The sequence below is a fragment of the Lates calcarifer genome, linkage group LG18, assembly GCF_001640805.2.
Source record: "Lates calcarifer isolate ASB-BC8 linkage group LG18, TLL_Latcal_v3, whole genome shotgun sequence".
NCBI classification, from domain to species: Eukaryota; Metazoa; Chordata; class Actinopteri; family Centropomidae; genus Lates; species Lates calcarifer.
Window position 1 is genome coordinate 13905460 of NC_066850.1, and position 21197 is coordinate 13926656.

The 21197-nt window shown below is 42.5% G+C and overlaps 1 protein-coding gene across 1 annotated transcript; it reads right to left on the bottom strand.

The window, feature by feature from the left end:
- Positions 1-491: 491 nt before the first annotated feature.
- lrig3 (leucine-rich repeats and immunoglobulin-like domains 3) lies at positions 492-20979 on the bottom strand. Its single transcript, XM_018702878.2, is given in 20 exon segments — positions 492-1020; positions 1102-1356; positions 1498-1638; positions 1733-1891; positions 1997-2473; positions 2600-2881; positions 2990-3325; positions 3710-3873; positions 4339-4382; positions 4384-4411; positions 4912-4983; positions 5087-5167; positions 7304-7447; positions 8494-8637; positions 8731-8874; positions 8990-9133; positions 9331-9465; positions 16178-16252; positions 16366-16437; positions 20517-20979. Coding segments are annotated over 20 exon segments (3339 nt in total). The 5' UTR covers positions 20714-20979; the 3' UTR covers positions 492-775.
- Between the last annotated feature and the right edge of the window lie 218 nt (positions 20980-21197).

The following is a 21197-nucleotide window of genomic DNA, read 5'->3' on the forward strand; positions in this document are numbered from 1 at the left end:
AGGAACCTAACCAGCAGCAGCAGAGGTAATAGCTGTTGCAACAGTAGTAAAAGTAGAGTTTTAACAAATTACCTCAGACCAAAGTTTTCAGCTTCAGACCGTATCATTACTATGTGATTATGCTGAAAGTCAAAAAAATGATCATATTAAATTACTGCCCAGCCCCATGTGGAATCAGACTGTGATATCAAACAGTTAAACATCCTCTCTGTGGGGAGGCTCACTGATGACAGACCTGGACTGTCCTTGGCAGTCTGTGGTTCTGTTCTGAGAGGCCAGTGTTTAACCCCCACTGCCAGCTCCACATCCTCTAAATCTCTGCACGATAAAGACAGTAACATCATTGAAGACTTGTAGCACTTATGTGAATGTAGCAGCACACATTAAGGTGTTGTTTATTGTTTACATATGTGCAAAACATTGCTTCATTCAAAGCTGGAATAACTGAATAGGCAGGACGCAAAATACTTATATACAAAAGGTAAGCAAAAATAATGGAATCTGTTTATATACAATTTACAAAATATAATAAACTTTATATAAAAATGTATATATTCATCTATGTCATTAAACTGAAGCTGTGTTCTTAAAGAATAGCTGTTAATATGCTCCTTTATTGTTTCCGTAGGAACATCAAATTGTCCATTACATTCACTTGTTGCACATTTGAGGAGGCCTTTTTTGCAAAAGTGTCCATTCAGTGAGGTAGAAGTTTAAATTTTTTTGGTCGTCCTCTTCATGAAAACCAAGAGCAAACAGGAGCTCAGTCACTCAGCTAAGTGCTTGTTCTGCGCTCTGGCAAAGGATCAGTCCTGCTGCTGTCAAACGGCTGTTCGTAAACGCTGTTGCTCTGCTCAGATGCCGAGTCTTTGGTGAGACTGTTCTCCTCGTGGTCTGAATCAGCATCTGGGGCAGCGTACAGGTTCTCGTGCAGAGTTATTCCGTTATGCATCACTGAGGGCGGGCCAAAGCCCGGGTACAGGTCCTGCTGAGGCCTCCAGGGAGCTTTGCCGAATGTTCCTGTGCAAAAAAAATGAAGAAGTCAGACCAAAACACAGACAAAATCTGGAAAGTTCGGAAGACTGTTGTGTTAAGACCTACCCATGAAGGAGTTGCAGGGAGCAAGGCACTCATGGGGTCGGCCGTAGTCGTTCACATCTCCCTCCTCCACAGATGGTCGGCAGTCAGTCTGCTGGTGGGAGGGGCCATGATGGAGATTGGCATTGGGGAGCTGCATCAGGACAGTGGAGGAGCAGAGGTCAAAATGCTCAGACAGGAAGTAGTCCCTCCTTTTAGAGCTGGTCAAGCTGCCAGTGTACGAGTCAATGCAGACGGGCCTTTGGTCGATGGAACAGCCTGAAAGCATAAAATGGAAACTATTAGCTCCTTTACAAAGTGCAAAAGACAAACTCCAGAGATAATAAATGTACTTCACAGTGACTTGGGAATAGTGCTCTGTATCAACAATAGAATACTACACTAACAAGCTGTACAGACCTGTGAAGACTTCTGATGGGTCAGTGGAGTACATGTTGTCTCGTCGCAGCAGTGAGCCTATTGGACCTTGATAATGGCAGAGCAGAGGATCGATGGCTGCCTCCATGTCTGCTTCACTTCCAGTATCCAGCTGACAAAGACCTGTGTGGTGAAAGAACAGTACCATGTATTTAAAAAAGGTGACACTGTGAAAGGATTCAATTTTAAGACTAAGAAAAAAGGTCAAGTGATTTACCATTCATGTCCTTAGGCTGCAGGTAGAAGCCACTCATTGACGACGGCATGTAGTGATGGCTGCTGCCACTCTCTGATGGGATGTAGCCGTCCTGTCGGTCAGCCAGCGTGCCCTGGGAGGACAGGTAGCTTGGAATGTCGGCAGGCAGGTTGGTCTCATCTGGACACAAGGGCATCAAGTTATATCATATACTTTTATTTGTAGTTAACAAGATTAAGACGCCAAAGCAAAAACTTCAACCACGATCAGGCATCATAACCTCACCTGTGTTGGTGACGCTGCAGTCCTCGTTCCGTCGTCGGGTGTGGTAGATAATGACCACCCAAACCAGTGAAGTGCCCACCACACAGCACACCACTGCTATGATTACAATCCCCACGGTGGTCCACCCATCATCGTCCGATCCCGCCCCGCCGACTGCGCTGACCCCCCCGCCGCCCTGCACGCCAGGGTCACAGTTGGGGTTCGATATGACTGCTAGTCGAACATTGCCCCTCTCTGTGCCCAGCGCGTTGGACATTTCACAGGTGTACTTCCCGGCGTCGGCCTCTGCTGCGTCGACAATGATCAGGAGCTGATTGGCAGCTGCGAAAAAGTGGCGCTCGGTCACCACCAAGGGGCTGTCGTCTTTGGTCCAGTTCAGCCTTGGAGGAGGGCTGCCACCAGCAATGCACTGGAGGACGGCAGTTTCACCCTTGGCCACAGTGCGATCCATGAGGGGCCGCAAGAAGGAGGGTGTTTCTGGAAAGGACGCGACAAAAAATAAATTAGTGTGACAAAAAACAAGAGTGTAGAGGTTTATTTATTCTTCATTCAGTCCTTTGTGGTCTCAAAATGAAGAGTTCCAGTGACCATGACATCACTCACCTAGAACAGTAAGCGTAGCATTTGCAGAAATGGATCCAGCTGTGTTCTGAGCTGTGCAGCTGTAAACACCGATATCCTCGGTCTTGACATCCACAATAAAAAAGACATCGTCCTCTGGCATGACATGCATGCGGCGTTCACGGGCAGCAGGAAAGTCGGTACCGCCATCTTTCTGCCAGGCAATCTGAGGGGAAGGGTGACCCACAGCGGCACATTCCAGCCTGGCTGTTGCTCCAGCACGGATACTCAAGTCCATGGGCATCTTGGTGAAGGACGGAAGCACTGGAAATGTGAAAGACCATGAATTATTTCAGACTCTGACAGGCACTTTAAGGACCTCACAGATAAAGACACATGCCAAACATTTGGTTTCTTCCATCCCCAACTTACTGTTGACAGTGAGCCTGGCTTTGGTGGAATAGGATGATCCAAAGTGGTTGGAAATGACACACTGGTATTTTCCCTCACTGGAGAATTCCACTTTACGCAGCTGCAGGGTGGTCGTATACTCTGTCACTTCCGTCTCCCCTCCCACTCCTCCTTGCACTCGCAAGTGGGCCTGGTTGTGGATCTCGGCGTCGTTGAGGACTTCATTGTCTTTCTTCCAAGCGAAGGTCATTGGCGAATCGCTGGAGCTGGCTGCCGAGCAGACAAACGTCACGTTGCTGCCTTTGAGGGCCGACTGGGTCTCCGGCTGAACGGTGATCTGAGGCTTTGGGAAATCATCTGGGCAAAAACAAGAGTGAACATTTCAAACTGCTGTATACTCTAAAAGTCAATATTCTACATTGTCAGTCAATGTGTTCAGGTCTTCGTCTCCATTTTGTTCTGAAATTGGAGGCAGATGATGATCTGAGGGGAAAAACTGAACTGAATTATTTCCTACTTAGTTCTCTCTGACACAAACCAGGAAAGCTGAAAAGTTGGTAAATTTCCATAACGTTCCCTTCATGAGACTCATTAGTTTGTCCAGGAAAATACGGAACAATCTGGGTCAGTTTGTAAATGGAAAACCTGCCTGTTTTTGAGGCATTACGGTGTGTGTGTGTGTGTGTGTGTGTGTGTGTGTGTGTGTGTAAAGGTGTTACACCAAGTGAATGCATCACTCACCACACACAAACTCGTCCTGGCTGACGGCAAACACGCTCCTGCCCTTCAGCATCTGCGGGTGGGCGCAGCTGGCATTAACGCAGGGCAGGAAGGTTTGTTCTGCCACCCAGACGGGAAGCCACTTCAGCTGGCAGTCGCACAGCAGGCTGGAGGTGTTCAGACGCCTGCCAGGGGAAAAGATACCAGAAACATTTAAGTCACTCTGCAGTAATATCATTTATAATGGTTGTCTGTGACTTCTTGTACAGTTCATGAGGTATAAATGTGGCTAAAGATTAGACAACAGTGGAAAAAATGCAGGAAGGTTTTTACAGCTTTATTCCAATGTTAACAGTACTTAAAGCAATGCACCAGTAATGTGTATGTAATTTGTCTACCACACATTAAGTCCATCCATTAAGTCAGAATAATTTTGAGAATATGTAAAGATTTCCTTGCATAGCTTGTTGCTGGAAACTACCCTTTATTCAAAGGAGACAAAGGAAACTATGAACCTGTTATTAACATTGAAGTAAGTGCTGTTTGGTGCTGACTTTCCCAGCAGACCATAATGAGTTTCACCTGGTGTTCTGTCTCACATCAGCACTAAAGCACTAACTCAAACCGGCCTTAAACATGATCACACTTACAGCTCCTGCAGGTTCTTCATCTGAGAGAAAGCATTTGCTTGAACTGGACATGATCGCGTTATTGCTCAAATCTCTGTGGAGTAAAGAAAAGAAAAAGAAATTAGGACCGGTAAGATCCTCTGAGGACGACAGCAGCTTTTTCTGCCAACATCAACCGTATGGAGCAAAGACTGCAAAAACTTCACTCGGGAGAAGAAAAAGAAGGTCTGGGCTCTAGAACAATAAAACTCTGGGCAGCAGTTTGCTGTGTTAATCAAGAGAGGCCCAACTCTGGGCTGCTTTGAGCTCTGGCAACGGCTGGGAAAAAATTCTAATTAGAATCAAATGCAGCTGTTGTACACTCACACACACAATTCTCTCCGCTTGCCTCAGTGATCGATATAGTCTGGCACACATGTAAAGATACTAATAGCAGAGTTTTTTTCATGATTCCACATCAAAGCAGAGGAATGGGAGAAGACAGTTTGGGTGTATGGCTCTAACAAACAGCCTCTGTGTCTCAGTGTGATTCAGCCTGCTTAGTTTATAGCTCGGACTTTTGGAAACAATCAGTGAAACACGAGGCCAACTCACAGGTGCTGCAGCGCGTCCAGGCCAGAGAAGGACTTCTTGGTCACTGAGCGGATCTTGTTCCCCTGCAGAAATCTGGGAAAGCAGCAAACGTCTGATCAATTTCAAACATTACTTTAATTGATCGTATTTTGTTCGTGTGTTCTATTAAGTCAAACGATGGTAGATATGAACTCACAGTTTTTTCAGCTTGTCCAAAGCTGAGAAAGGCCCATTCATGTCCTCGATGGTCCAGGAGATTTCATTATTTTGGAGATCCCTTTCAGAGGAAACAAAGACAGACCACATTGTAAAAAATCCACACCCAGAAAACAACTGCGCTTGCGATGTTAATAAAACTTTATGCGGCTTTACATTTCGTGTGAGGGGGAAAATGTTTGAGACTTTAAAATTATATTCAAAGCAGCTCCATGCCTAACAGGAAGTTCCTTCCTGGCCTTTGCGGCACTTTTAAAAGTCTGCGATGGCTTTTCTGTGTCGCATTGGAAAAAGAGTTTTACAAGGAAGTACTGCAATATAACATGTGTGCTGCATTTTAAACTTAATTTGGGGGGGATAAATATACTCTGCATGCAATTCAAACATGTATGAGTTACCCTCAAAGTTTATGTTGCCACAGATCCTCTATCCACCATTACACACATCATGAATCTGAGATATTTAACACATTCTACAGATCTGTTGATGAATCTGCTTCCCTAGGAAGCCTTTCAGCAGAGCCCAGAGATGGATTCTGGGTGACGGCTATTTTTCTGTTACAAAAACCTGTTGACATCAAATTACAAAATGTTATGCCAAAAATTTTAAACTAAATGACCAAATAGTCAGTTAGGTCATGGTAATGTCAGTTTAGCATAATCAAATATTTCTCTCTCATTCTAAACTGTTGAAATACTACCATTAAACACATATTTCTCCATTTACATATACACATTAGTCAGTCAGTCTGATGCTGTTTTTTGAGAAAAATCTCTGTTAATATAATTGTTGAACTACATTCTCAAGTGTGCGTGTCAAGCTATATATGACCATATTCCATCACCTCTTTCCCTCTTCATCTAAATGCATCATCTCCTAGCAAGCTAACGTGATTTTTGCAACTTGATTCCATTAGCTATGTTAACAGTTACATCTGGCAGATAGTTAATGTATTTTAGTAAAAACTAATCTCTATGTATGCACTTGTTTGTGAACTCTTTTAATGACACAAAAATCTCCTATATAATCTCCTATGGACGTATATTGAGGCTCATTTTAAACTTAGAAACAGCTGGTACAACTAGCTCTTGGTTTCAACTTCTGTGAGAAAAGAAATTGGTCTCTCTGCCTTTTCTCTAATAGATTTCTGCCTGTATGATCTTTGATCATCAGGGAAAAATAGTGGGCCTACAAACAAAGCCCTTGCTCTTTGATTTTAGGGAACAACACCAAATCCTGATGATGACTGTTGATCTTCACTGAACATTTTTCGCTATCAAACTCAAACTGTGGCTGCTAGAAAAAATGTGGAGACATTTATCCTGCTATCCAAACAACTAAATATACAGTGTTAGAATAAAAAAGCCAAGAATGTCCCAGAGAAATTGCCTCCTTTGATCTCTCAGCTGCTCTAATGCTTTCAAACAGTTATTTTCCTCTCGGCATGCCTGGTTATGGCTGATTGAGATTGAAGAAGGGTGTGTGTGTGTGTGTGTGTGTGTGTGTGTGTGTGTGTGTATATGGGCAGAGGGTTTGAAGCCCTGAAGCAACCCATGTCCACCTAGCTGCACACCTGCCCTACGGTGACCTCAGCAGCACAGCTCACATTTGGTTCCAGTTAAAACAATCCCAACCAAGGGAAATGTTACGAAGCCTCTCTGTGGGAAAGGGGGGATGGGTGAATGTGGGTGTAGGAGGAGGGGGGCATTGGGTGGAGGAAGGGGAGAGGTGGGGGTGGGGGATTGTTGAGGTCGGAGTTGTGCTTTGCAGAGGTTTTTTTTATGTGTGTGGAGAGACCTCAACACACTAATCTATCTCACATCCCCAAAACAAATCAGGCAGGATATTTCCACCCAGGCAGGAGATAGATGGTGAAGGTGGCTTTAAAGAGGGTGGGAGGGACAACTGAGCAGTCTACGGAGTACTAATGGATTTGTAGGTACATCTGATATTATTGTTAGTTTGAACACTGACAACAAAAAGCATTCTGTCCCAAAGGCTCAGACAAGCAGCCTAAAGCTTTGTTCTTCTTCAAGTTTTCTCCAATTGTAAATGGCACAAATTTTTACAGACTTAGTCAGACACTAAGTTTAGTATGGTTTTGTTTTCTGTTTTGGTCAGCTTTTATTATAGTTAGAAAAAATACTGAAGCGCGAACAGTTTTCTAATGATATGAACAGCACTGAGTTCAACTTACAGCATCTGCAGGTTGGAGAGGCCACGGAAAGCTCCGTCTGCAATGAAGCTCACACGGTTGTTTCCAATGTGGAGCTCGTCCAGCAGGCTGAGGCCTACGAAGCTGGACTCCTCCAGTCTGGACAGATGGTTGGAAGAGAGGTTGCTGTAGGACAGATACAGAAAAAACAACAACATGAGAATAGTGCCCGAAAAAGCCTGGAGACCACACAAACAAACACAATTACCACCTTCCCATAACACTTCAGACTTCTTCCTGCAGTATCCTGTTTAGACGTCACATAGTTTGCCACATTTCACACCTCCAGAACACTACACTGTCTTGTCTCTGTATGACTCCTAAAGTGAGGAGTGTTCTTTGCAGAAACAACACATTCATTTCGAAGAAAGAGAAGAAGAAAAACTGTCTGTAACCTGTGACTGTGATTTCACTTTAAGATAACCTTTCTTTTTACACGTGTTTGAGAAATCGTGAAACAAACAATTCAGAGCAGTTTTTAAAGTAAACTCAGATGAGAACACATCAGATAGCTGGGCACGTTCCCAGCTGACAGGCGGCTTGTTTACTCTCAGGTTCATGTGATAAGAGCGAGAGAGACGGGGGGTGGGGTGGGGGGGGGTGAACAAAACCCATCTGTGAAAAAACGCTCCAGACGCTGCAAACACTGAACTGACCGCTGCTGTAAACAACAACCACAACAAAGGAAATTTAATCTGCTTCCAGGAATGCGTGCTGATGGGTGGGAAATTGAGTCTGAAGTCTGAGGGTGATGTAGTATCTCACAAGGAAAGAAACTGCAACTAATGGAACAAATTTCCAAGAGGAAAAATAAGTGGGACTTCCAGAGGCCGATATTTTAGCTCAAAAGACAGCAGAGCAGAAAAGAGGCAAAGGGGTGTGTAATATTTTGGCAACACTTTAATGTTGGCACTGACTGGCAGAGCATAAGAGACACTGCTTTGTCTGTGTGTGTGTGTGTGTGTGTGTGTGTGTGTGTGTGTGTACGTGGGGATTGGCGACAGGAGGAACTGGAGTGTGAGGAAGGGCAGGCTGGAGTGCCAGAGAGAAGGAGAGGGTGACACAGAGAAGTGTTGGGAGTTCAGAATGTGAATGGAAAGTGAGGAGAGAATAACGTGAGGGAGGGAAAAAAAAGAGTGTAGAAGGGGGTGGGGGGCGGGTGGTGGACTCACAGCTCACTGAGTTTCTGGCAGAACTCCCAGGCGTCAGGTCGGATCCTGCTGATGGCATTGTGGCCGAGGTGGAGCTGCTGCAGAGTCAGCAGGCCGTACAGCCAGCCCTTACTCACCTCCGTCAGGTTGTTGTAGTCCAGCTGCCTGCAGGCCCACACACACACACACACAAAATAAGACTTCACACTACATTTGGACGAACAAAACTTGCTGCAAAGCACTTGTAAAGTTCCTTACAGAACTTCCATGTTGCTGAGGCCCCAGAAGGCTCCGTCCATCAGGCGACTGAGGCTGTTTCTCTGCATCTTGAGGGAGCGAAGGGCGTGCAGACCATGGAACGTCAGGCCCTCTACCCTACGAACCCGGTTCCTGCTCAACTCTCTGAAACACACACATAGCACACTCAGCATCACAGCAACTCAAAGTGAACTGTAGGGTTTGAACAATTCAGTTTTGAAGTGATGTTGCAAATGCCTGGTATTTTTTGCAGGCTTACAGATGCTGGAGGTTGGGCAGCTGGAAGATCTTGGCTGGGATGGTTGAGAGGCGGTTGCGGTTGAGCCGGAGAACCTGCAGACTGCTGGACAGGTTTGTGAAACAGCCCGGCTCCAGTGATGAGATCCGATTGTTGTTGAGGAACCTGAGACAGAAAGATTCAAGTGTAAGGTTAGTTTTAAAATGTAAAGACACAACTTCATTTTTGGACACAACATACTTTCCAGGAATAACAGATTTTACTACAAAATGCTATGATCTATATTGGCAATCTGATTTAGATTAAATTAAACAGTTAAAAATGCACAAACATCAGGCACAAACAGAGATGTTGACACTCACAGGTTCTTGAGGGGCAGAGCGGGGAAGGAGTTGGCCTTTATATCCACAATGTTGTTGTTGCTGAGGTCGAGCGTTTCCAGAGCGAGGAAGGGTCTGAGCTGCTCTACAGAAATCCTGGTGATCCTGTTGTTTGCTCTGAAAATACAGACACCATCGCTCCAATAAATGACAAAAATACTGTGTATTTGACTAGTGGTGCATACCAGTTTCATGTTTCCATATACGCAAACAGTCGAGTCCCTCAATTAGCCTGTGGTATTAAAAAATGACAAACTCGTACGAGCTTGTAAAGCGAAAACTTACCACCCAATGTGAAACTGTCATCGTTTTTTTTCCTCTCTTTTTTGCTGATGCAGCAAGCATATTTCACAAATTATTCAGTATGATCAATGCTGCTGCTCTTCACACCAAGTCCAAACAACCTTTCGGTTTAGAGATGTGTTATTTTGTTTATAAGGTAATTACTAACAAGGTATTTAAAAAAGTAACCTGCCAATTACTTGGCTGATGAATACCATTCCCTCAGTGAAAGCATGCCTCGGCAGAGGCCAGCAATTTCCTGAGCTGCACGCCTCCTAAATTGCAGTGCAGGGGCTGCTTAGTTATAAACAGTCTGTACAGTGCCCTCTTTGTGCATGAGACTCGGCAGTAGGGAGAGAGTGTGTGTGGGTGGGGGGGGGGCAGGAATTCCCTCCAATACACCAGACTACAGACCTCGTTTTCAGTATTCATGCCGATGGTTACAGTCCCCCCTCCAGATACACCTTACTGACCAGAGAGATGTTAGTTTTTCTGATTCGTTTTCCAACAGCGCTGGAAAAAACACCATGAACAGTTTTATAACGTAAGTTTAATTTGGGACGTGGTGTCATTAATATTTAATTGTTGGAATCTGTCAGTCAACTGACCCACACTGAAGAATGCCTCATGAGAGTGGCAGCTGTCATGAACAGATCTTAAGCAATTAGATGGTCAACAAAAATGAACCATCAACTATTTTGATAACTGATTAATTGTAAGATTTGTTGTATTCCTTTGCCTTAGATAATAATAAATCAATAATATTTGGGTTTTATTGGACAAAACACTCTAAGAACCTCTGATATTTTATAGGTCAAACTAGGAAAAAAGCAGTGTAAGTGATAATGAAAAGAATTGTTAGTTGCAGCTTTAATCCTGAACACCATGAAAATGCCTCCAGCAAATTGTCTCGAGCAAAAGATGATTTAATCCTTAGGATGGCTTTCTTGGTAAGAACTGTTTTGTAAGGGCATGAAAAGTATTTTAACACTCACAAAGCAAACCAGGTATTACAACCTGTCTGTTCACACCCAGCAAGGTATCGACACTCACCAACTCTGCTATTTGGTCTAATCTCAATCTCAGATTTTATAATCCCTACGTCCACGTGAAGCTGAGAGACAGCCTGGCACCACAGTGCCGTGAAATTGAGATGTCTCACCTATTCAAAACACAGAGACAACTCTGACCCATTTTTCTTTTTACATGTGTTGTCGGCTTGTGCATATTTTATCCATAGAAACAGGGTTCTCTAACCAGAATTTGCAGCACATTTAGGCAATGTTCTGATTCAAACACAGAGGAGAAGATTCAGTCAACACAGATCCAAGATGGGTGGCGGCCCACAAAGTTTGGCAGGGTGATGGGGCAACTCAGGAGTAAAACCCGCCAGAGCATGTCTCTGTGGACTTGAGTCAAACTTGGTGCTGTGCCAGGGACAGACAGTAGACTGGGGGGCTGGCAGTGTGGGGGTGGGGGCAGAAGCTCCAACAAGTGTCAAACATCCCCCAGATAACATGAATTTGAGATTTTATGGTGCATTGAAACAGCCAAATTAATTTGAATATAACCAAATCATTACTGTTTAACGATAAGGCCAAAGTTAGCGTGAACCTTCAGTTGTTTATGTAAAAATGTTCTTTTCTTCATGGATGTGAAAATATGCCATGGCTTACACTTGTTTCTAACGGCCTAAAACGTCACAAATACTCATAAATTGTTAAGAAATACATTGGCTCATTGTCTGCAATAAAAATGGCACAGGCAGCTCTTTTGTTTGGGGATTTGCAGAGGGCTTTCCACGCACCATGGCCCCCAGGTCCCAAACAAAAGCGCTGCACACCACCTGTATCTCAGTTTTCATGTTCCCCTGACTGGTCGCTGAGAGAGGGAGGCCCGCCCGATGAGAGAGAACCAGTCTTTCCAGTTTCTCTCAGGGGGAAAGTAGAGCCACAGAGAGGGGTCGGTGCACACTTCCTGCCTGAGAACGAGGAGGTGGACCCCGAAGGGTGTCAGAACTCTGGCCATGTAATCATTCCACTGTCAGTCCAGATTTATTAATGTTATTTTGAAATGGGAAATATCATCCATAAACTATCTGTAACTGCATGGGCAGACAATTGCAAAAGCTTTCCCCCTGTCATTTCAACATCTGCACTGCCACTCAGTGAGTGCTCCTCTATCTTCTCCACACACAAACAAACCCACCATTGTATGCTTTAATTACGCACACTTCAAATTTGTTCATCCAGTTTGCTATCAGATAACGTGATTATAGCCCCATTACAGCTGTGGTTGCAGGGCTTTGCTGCTGCTGTTAGTGGAAGTCAATAGAGGGCCAAGCGTGTGTCAATAACAGCCTGAGGCACTGATAAAATATGTGCTCATTATGGAAGTGAGGCAAGTAGCAGACAGACACTAAATGAATGCTGTTGAACCAATGTAATTCCATAAAAAGTGTTTCCTATGCAGACAAAGTCAGCAAACACTCTTTTTTGTTGGTTGTTTTGTTTTCAAAATCTTCTAAAACCTCCAGTGTATAAAATGTGAGTGTAATAAATATGGATAAATCCTTTTTTAATACGGGCCTATTACACCAACATGATGAGGCTTTCACACAAGCACATATGTGCCAGCAGTCTTGAGAAAACTCTGCAATATTTTTGGCCTCAACCACCATCAAACTGACCACATTTAGACACTGAAAAGTTATGTTGTTATGTAAAATCCTGAGATCCAGGACGACACTGTTTTGTTGTTGTTGTTGTTGTTGTCCAACGAACAGCGACTAATTCTTTTAATGGGGGAAGTTCTTTAAATGGAAAGTTGCTTTTTATAAAACTGTCTTGCTTGTAGAGTGTGTGTGTGTGTGTGTGTGTGTGTGTGTGTGGATATGTGTGGTGCTGCATGTGTGTGTGTGTGTGGTATTTCCTATTGGAAAAAGAACAGAGTTTTGAGAAGCCATCTGATGACTCCCCCTCTCTGCAGTGGCGCCTGTAATGAAAACCAGGGCTGCTTTGCTGTTGAGACGCCATATTAAACCCTGCACATATCTCACTCAAATGGTTGATCATCTTAACACGTTGGCTGCCCGTTGAAGTGGAGAAAAGCATAGATCGTATTAATGTGAACTGAAGGACCGTTATGTACAATGAGAGAGGAGCTATAACAGGCTTGATAAATCAGAGTATTTCTGTTCGCCTAAATTAATAAAAAACTCAATTATGCATGTCGTTTAAGCTCAAAAATGCACTTGCTCATTGTTTTTCTGTTAGTGTTAGTCTTTACTATGGCATTTCTGTACTGCAGCTCTCAGAGACCACCTGTCAATCAAACAATATGGGCGGGACTTAAACTTTAAGCTTAAATTTGAGTTTAAACTGACATAAGCTTCAGTCTAGTGCTGAAACAACTGGCCAATTAAGGGATCAACTGAACACTAGGCTTTTCTTTAATAATATATTAAGCAAAAATACAAAATGTTTGCTAGTTCAAGGTTCTAAAATGTGAGGATTTGCTGGTTTTCTCTTTTGTACATTATTGTTAACTAACTACCTTTGGGTTCTATATTGTTGGTTGAACAAACAAAGAATGCAAAGAAATCACCTTGGATTCCTCAAAAGTGTGAAACAGACTAAAAAATAAATGGGTTAATCAAAAACAAACTATAGATAATAACAATATTCATTAGTTTCAGCCCTAGTTAAATCCCAACTGGGCACATATTTATTATTTTAAAAAGTCAAGGATTATTACGATAATCGCTACTGTTTTGGTTTGTAACTCTCATCTTCAACAGGGTTTCCATTTCTGCAGACATACCACGAGGTTCACCTCCTTATATACCTAATCAGACCTGGAATCTCCAGGTCATTTGTTGAACCCCCCTGAACACAGGCAGAGGGATTTAGCAGCGGTGGGGTTTACCCCCTCCATAAATTCCTGGGAAATTGTTCAATTAATTAAGATGATCACGACTCAATTACTACCAGCTGCAGGGTTATTGCCGTTTGTTTTTACTCCGAGCTGCGAGGTCAAAGAAGTCGGCGAGAGCTGCCGCTATGTCTGACTGGCTGTTTGAATAAGTGGTATTCGATACCCCGAGGTCTTTTTTTTCTTTACTACCCTCCCAGCTCAGAGAAACTGAAGGAGGGAGAGAAATTCTGGAAAAATGTTCCACCGGAGGGAAAAATCACACTACGACGCCTAATCTGAAGTAAGAGGGCAACAGCCAACACCAGCACTGTGAGTGAGAGTGAGAGCAAGTGTGAATTTCAGACTCATCTTCTTCTCTTTCTGTGTGTGCTTTTTTCTTCATATTGCTTTTTACTAATTTGAAATGCAGTGGAATATTGACTTCACCAGCTGACAGCGGTCTAATGGCAAAATGTGATCATTTGTACTCAAAAACGTCAGTGTTCACTTCATTCTTGTAAGGACAGAAAAGACTTTACAGAAAATACAGAGTTTTTCCTCTTACTTAATTTAAAAAGAGCTGTTTGTAATTTATTGTGACATTTGTTGATTCCAAAAAGAATTTCAATCTGGAGTATGTTTTAACATGGATAACACAAACTCAACCTGACCTATGAGGGGAATCAGTAGGATTGCTAATGTGATATACCTCTTTTTCGCTGATTTCTGTTACCTGGTGAAATGTTCCTCTGATGAATCTTTGTAATATTCACTTTTGAGGCTGTTTCCAGAAAACATTACAATGAGACAATTAAAGGTGAGTTCATAAGCTAAAAAACACACTCTTGGTTTAGTATACTCAGCGGTACTGCTGCTACTAACTTATGAAGGTAGTGGTAGCTTATGTTTGCCAATGCTAGCAAAGTTTAGGTAGATATTTCTGTGTAACTAACATTACTCAGCCACTTTGGTGACTTTATTTTTCTCTACTTGTATTCTTGTTACACTATATTTTAATATGTACCATCCCACAGATGTCAATTGTGGTCAGCAAAGGTTACATCATTTAATGCCCTTAATGGACATCTTATTTAATGACCCCGAGCACCAAACTCTTATAACTTCTAGCTAATTAAAACTCAGGTACATCAGGCAGCTAATCATAATCATAAATTAGTAAACTATAAACTATATACAGTACTTTTGGTTACTTGGCCTCATAAATGTAGTTCATTACCTCAGTGTTTCATGTTATTCTGTACTACATGTTCCCTACTTACTAAAATTCAATCTGGAATGATTTAAGGTTTAACATGGGTGACACAACTTTCGGTAAACCAAACTGAACAACATCCTTTAATCAAATAAAAAAAATTATGGTTTGGAGAAGGTCTGGAATTTTAAAAGTGAATCTGTGCAGGAACTCTGCACTTTACTCCAGAGTTGCTCAGGGGTATTTGGACAGCACAGATAGCATTTGTGGAAGATGAGCCTATGACCTCCTTTTAACCATGAAAGGAACAATGCAGCCATTCACGCCAGGTGTTTTTTTGTATGTGGAACAAATAATGAAGGCTTTTTTATTTTTTCATGGGCAAATCAGAGTTGCCCTGTTCAACAGGTAAACTTACAAAAATCCACCTCAAATAATGCAGCGAAATACAAATGCTAAGGTGTAAAAAAGGTTCCCTTCAATAAAAAAGACAATCCCACATATCTTCCTCTGCTGAAACTTATAGCTGGAGGTGACACTTCTGCACTAAACGTGCAAACAAATTCGGCTGCCGCAAAGCGTCGTGTTGGGGCTTGACTAGGAATACGCCTCATCTAGCCAGGAAACAGATACATTCTTCCACAATAACTTCACATTGCTCAGGTTGGAGAGACATGCCACAGAAAACAAATAAAATTGTTGAGGTTTCACACACTAATATCTGGTGTTGGTCTGAAAGCACGTATTATAAAACAATATTTCAACAGACCTACTAGTTGAAGACTGATTGGGATGAAATTTGACAGGTCCCATGCTTTTTATTCTATTATCAGCATGAAATCAAAATCACAGCATTAGAACAGTCACTCATTTTAAGTACTTTCAAATGACTTTTTTAAAGTGATAGACAACAGTACTGTCAAATTTTCAGGCGTTAAGAGAAACTGCCTTGTATTCAGATTGACCATCATTCATTTCTGAGCCCCATAAAGGGCCACACAGAACCATGTAATCCTTCCACTGAAGCTAAAATATTAAAATCACCAAATTTGGATTTTTGTCATTTTACATGACAGATTTTCTTTCTTTTCCAGCCTCACGTCACTGCCTCCAGGTTAAAAATACACCAAGAGCAGCAAAAGCCACCAAAAAAAACTTTTCCATTTCTGTTGATGGCATTTGTCTTCGAACACGTGACCCGTCTGGGGCTGGCTGCCATGTCTCTGACTGTCCCGTCTGGGAACTGGCTCTGCCAAAAGGGTTGCTCTCTGGAGGGAATGAAGGGGGAGGAAACACTTCCCAGCTCACTACTTTAACCAGCAATGACAACCCTGGCTGAGGATTACCATCCAGACCAGGCCGAGACTCTCAGGAGAGTCAGGAGAGGTGTTAAACAGAATTAAGAAGGGTTTTACTTACAAAATGAGCGTTGTGATGTTTGAAGCGTAAGAGCCCAAATCAGGTATTGTCTCCAGTTCATTGTGGTTCAGCTTTCTGTACACATTGAGAAAAAGTAGAAGTTAGAAGAAAGGTTTGCAACATGTAGGACAGTGATGGAAGCTTTTTTTAAGATCCTGTTTTATAGCGTGAACACAGGGCAGACTTACATTTCACTTAGATGCTGTAGTTTGGAAAACAAAGCGCTGTCAAGCACCTGCAATTTGTTGTGGCTCAGGTCCCTGTGAAAGAAAAAAAACCACAAAAAGTAAGGGAAAAATATACACCATGGGCCATATTTCTCAAATGTTGTCTTCCATTTAGGTCTACACAGCAAACATAATTACATACAAATTCTCAGTGTTATTGTGCTTTCACACTGAGAACAGAGGAAGTGGATCAAAGAAAAGTCACTGTAATTAAACTGCAAGGTTTAGAGAAATGTTGCAAGATCAATGGTGATGAAATGAAACGGTATGGTCTGAAAAATAAGCAAGGGTGAGATTTATTCCTGACATATTTTCAAAAACAGAAAACTCGAGAGAAAACTAAATGCAGTTCCAGACACAGTCACCTAAAGCCAACTTGAAGTCCAACATTAGTGTCTTAAATTTGAACAAACTCTCTCAGAAATAAGTGTCCTTTAAGGAGAGACATCGGAGTCCATCTCAGACTGAACTGATTCTGCGCAAGTAACATCTGAAAGCAACAGAAAAAGTTCCAAAACAAACTTCTTCCACATTCAAGCCCAAAAAAGGCTTTTTCAGTTAAAGGTCTGGTGTTGGCTTTCCAGCCCTACTTTATAACACAGAAGAGAATGACCATGCCAAAACAACTCGCTTCATATCCAGGCCTCTGCTAAGAAGCTAAGCCAAAACAGACAAGCTGATAAGTTATTGCAGGGCGAGATTCTTTTGCGCTGAAAGGAGGCCGGAACCTGGCGAAGGAAGTCGATAAAAGTGCTGGAGTTTCAATACTGGCCATGGCTTGGTCCAGGCTTTTCTGGTGTCTGGACTTTCCTAGTTTGACTTTAATATTTACGAACCTAAAAACCAAATCTAACGTTATTATTTGTATATATATTATATTTCATTTCTGCCTAAAACATCATGCATTTTGGAGTATTTCACATAAGAATGTAGAGGACCTCAAACCTTTAGCAATGCATGTATGTACTGCATATTGATTAACTACTTGACAATTTTGCACATCTTTCTAAACAACATTTGTACATTTAGAGGGATGTGTCACAAAAAGTTGTTTATTGCCTGTTTTAGTCTTGCATAGCACTTGATTAGCTTTGGGCTATGTCTTGATTTTGTCTGAAACCTTGCTGGATGTGGGCCTGACTCAAACTTGACTGAGCAGTCTTGGCTGCGGTGCACTGGGGGTAAGACTCTTGTTTTTGCTGCCTGTTTTGAAAAGGAGCCTGAAAACCAGCTCAAGGAGTCTGGCAAGCGGGGCCTCGTGCGCCATAAAGTGGTGGAGTTATTGACGCTGCTGCGCACGATCAACGTTGTGGTGCCAGACACTTTTTTTACACCCCCTACCCCTCCTCCTCCTTACCTCCCTCATCTGGAATCCATCAAGGAGCTCTGGGAGGAGGGGAAGAACCTAACAACTGGTAATGTATTCACAATGTCGGGAAAAGCGAGAGGGACGCCTTTTATACATCTGAAACACCCCTGTCGAATTTTCTTGGGCCTGTTTTGTTCTTTGTTGGAAAGTTTCATGAACCACTCGACCAGAGTTTTACTTCCCTCGCTAAAGCTAACCCCCTCCTTTTCTTTCCAACCATGCAGCTGTGTGCTGTTGTTGTTGTTGTAGTTCCAGTGCTGGGGGCCATATGGGAAAGGTGTCCTATCATACTCCCTAGATAAACCCTGAGTAGCCCTGACACTTCCACTTCCCTCACAAAGCAGGCTCTGAACAGTACAAGATAACACACAGTGGTGCATACAGGCTTCAGCCTGTACCTGCTGGTCTGGTGAAAATATACTGCATGACATTCTTATCGGAGACTGAGAAGTGAATGAATGAGCTCCTCTTTAGGCTACAAGAGCTGTCACTAATGCTCTAGATTATGACAATAATGGGACATTACAGCAGATATCAAACTAAGTTCCATAAATTTGTTTCAGAGGCAAAAAAATATTATCTTCATGGGTGGAACAAAAGATGTATTTCTTTTAAGACTGTAAGTTAGCCAAATCGCAAAATGCTAAATAACAGACAGTGGAAGTGGCATTTGAGTATTTTTAACTAATGGCGGTTGTGTTTTTGAAAGGAAGGAGTGGTAAACTGTATTACAGCTATTAGCGAAATTAACTAGTTAAACCATCAAATAACTAGCTACTGCAAATTAGCATGGGCTATAAGGCAAACCACTAGAATTCCTGATATCATGTGCCTCTTTTGTGCTTTCTTGTCTTTTTCATTTTACACTAGTGTTACCTAGTCAAATAGTTGTGGTTCTTTAGCTTTGAAAAACAAAGTAATTCCTTTAAAAATGTTTGTAAAACTTCTGTCTGTACACCCCTCCAGAGCAGTTAATGATCCTATTTTAAAATAAGCTAATTCCTAAAATCAGTAGCTAACTTGCTAATAAATTATCATTCGCAATGAAACAAACCTCAAAGTTTCCTAATATTATCTACCTTTTCTTGTAGTCCCTGTCTTTTACACTGAACATTAATGTTACTTGGCCAAATAAATGTGCCTCTCCCCAAAACAATTGTTCCAAGTCATTCTGTGACTCAAAGTTCTCTGCACATTAAAATATTAAGTGGTATAGTATTCTACCCCTGATGCACATTTTGTTTATGAGCCAAAACTACTACCATGCCTCATTCTTAAACCCTTAAAAGTGAGAAGGCATTAAATCTTTAGCCTGTTTCCCTCCAACAACCTCTTCGATATTCATGGCTTAATCCTACTCCTTCATGTTCCTCTTTTTTTTCTTCCTCCGACTTTCTCCCTCCCCGTTTTCTCTCTGTGAGTTTGTTTCAAACTAATCCTACACGCTCCTCCTTAATCAGTACCATCGCTGGCTCTGGAGTTGCTAATTCAGCAGAAATAATGGGGTGCTGGAAAACAAAGGGTCGGGTGGTTTAAGGGGTTTAAGATGTGCTGGAGAGCCACTCGTAAATTAGCATGCCAGAGTGAAAAGAATTTTTCCCCCCATGTGGAACTTCTTTTTTTTTTTTCATTTTCTTTGGAAGGCCAGGCTTGGTTATGAGGCTCAGGCTGGGTCTGTTTTCTCTGGCAACGTTAAGTTTCCAGAGCTGCACATTTTAGAAAGAGAAAAACTAAATTCAACAGCAGGGCAACAGCTACAACCAGGCACTGCATCAAGCACTATAGCCTAACACAGGACAATAAAAATCAAGTACTCCAACTTAACACAGGGCAATAAAATTCCAGTAAGAATAATTATCTGTAAAGTAGAACACACTGAGGAACATGCCATTAAAGTTGTGTTTGGTATTTTAGCTCCAGCAGGCTTCAGGCCGAGCTCAGCCCCGTTTCAACTCATGGAGCCAGTAGGCAAACAGGAGAGTAATGGAGATATTACTTTAGGAAACAGTCCAGTGCTGCAAACAGACTGCATCTGATTTATGCTTTTATGGCTTTGAAGGCCTCGGGGTCTGTGAAACTGAAATCTGAAGACTGAACTGACACTAAAACGCACCAACTTCAATCACTGCAACTGCAAATGTGGCTATACTGTCAAACCATTCTAAACATTAGGGGTAACTTCTAATTGCAACTGTATATACTATGGGAAACCTGGTAGGAAACTGGAGTTTACAAACCACTAATAGTGCTGTTATTACTGCACTAGCACCATTACTGTTGCTACAACCACTTTTACCCTACAACGATACACCACAAAGCCTAATTTCAGTGGAATAGCTGCACTGGGGGCATTTGTTCACAACTATTTACACTTTAATAAAGAGGTTTGGAGGAGCTGACAATAGCACATTGATGTGTAAAAACACACTGAAAGTCTGCTTGTGCTTCCCTGCTGGCCTTCAGAATCAGGCTGCTGCAAGGACCAATAGAATAAATCAAACCTCTCAAGACACATAACTAGATAAATGACTGGGTGTTAAGAGAGATAAGTGAGGCGAGATAAAGTTTTCAGCCACTTCTGATACTCCTGAGGTGACCTTTCTCGCCATTGTTTAACATCAGATGAAGCAGATGTGCCAATTTCAATCAATTCACAGAAAAGTCGATCAAGTGTTTTCTCACAAATGATTGGCATTATATGACACAGTAATAAGGTACACATAGGCTCTTTAACTGGACTCACAGTTGAACTGTCCATTCCGGGATCGTATCTGGAATTTGGCCCCTTTTCAGTCGACTGCAGTCTACAAGCTCCCCAAAACACGCGCAGGGAGGGGGGCACGTTCTTGTGTTAACACCAGATCCACGCTGTAGGGTCAAAAACAGCAGAAAAACCACGGCAAACCTTGCAAAACCGTGGGGCCGCGTAGAGGAACACATTTTCTCTTGGCCACACAAGAGAACACCCCTGGTAAGTTTTATCTTCGGGCTGAAGCGCAACCAAAATCCAAAGTGAGAAATCACCCAAAAAAATCCCAAATCTGGAGCGGTTTATCACCACAGATCCTTATATCCAATCCCGTGTTGTTCTGAGGATCGTAGGTGTAAGATGTAAAAGAAAAACGTTCTTCTGAAACTTGCCCATTCCTGTGGAGAAACTTTCACTGCCGTGCGCCGCGCTGCTGCTGTTGGGGCAACTTGTGCTCTGTAGGATCCCCACAGCGCAGCGTGAGCACACACCAGAGGTATGTGGGGGGAGGGACCACAAGGGTTGTCTGGGAAATGTAGTCCATATCGTTGCCATATTGTTGAGTCCTGCAATTGGTCAGGATAATGTTAGTGAGAATACAGTACAGTTTGGACAGAGGAACTGGAACTTGAGCATGTGAGTATTAACACTTTGAGATAGTTCATATATTCAGTC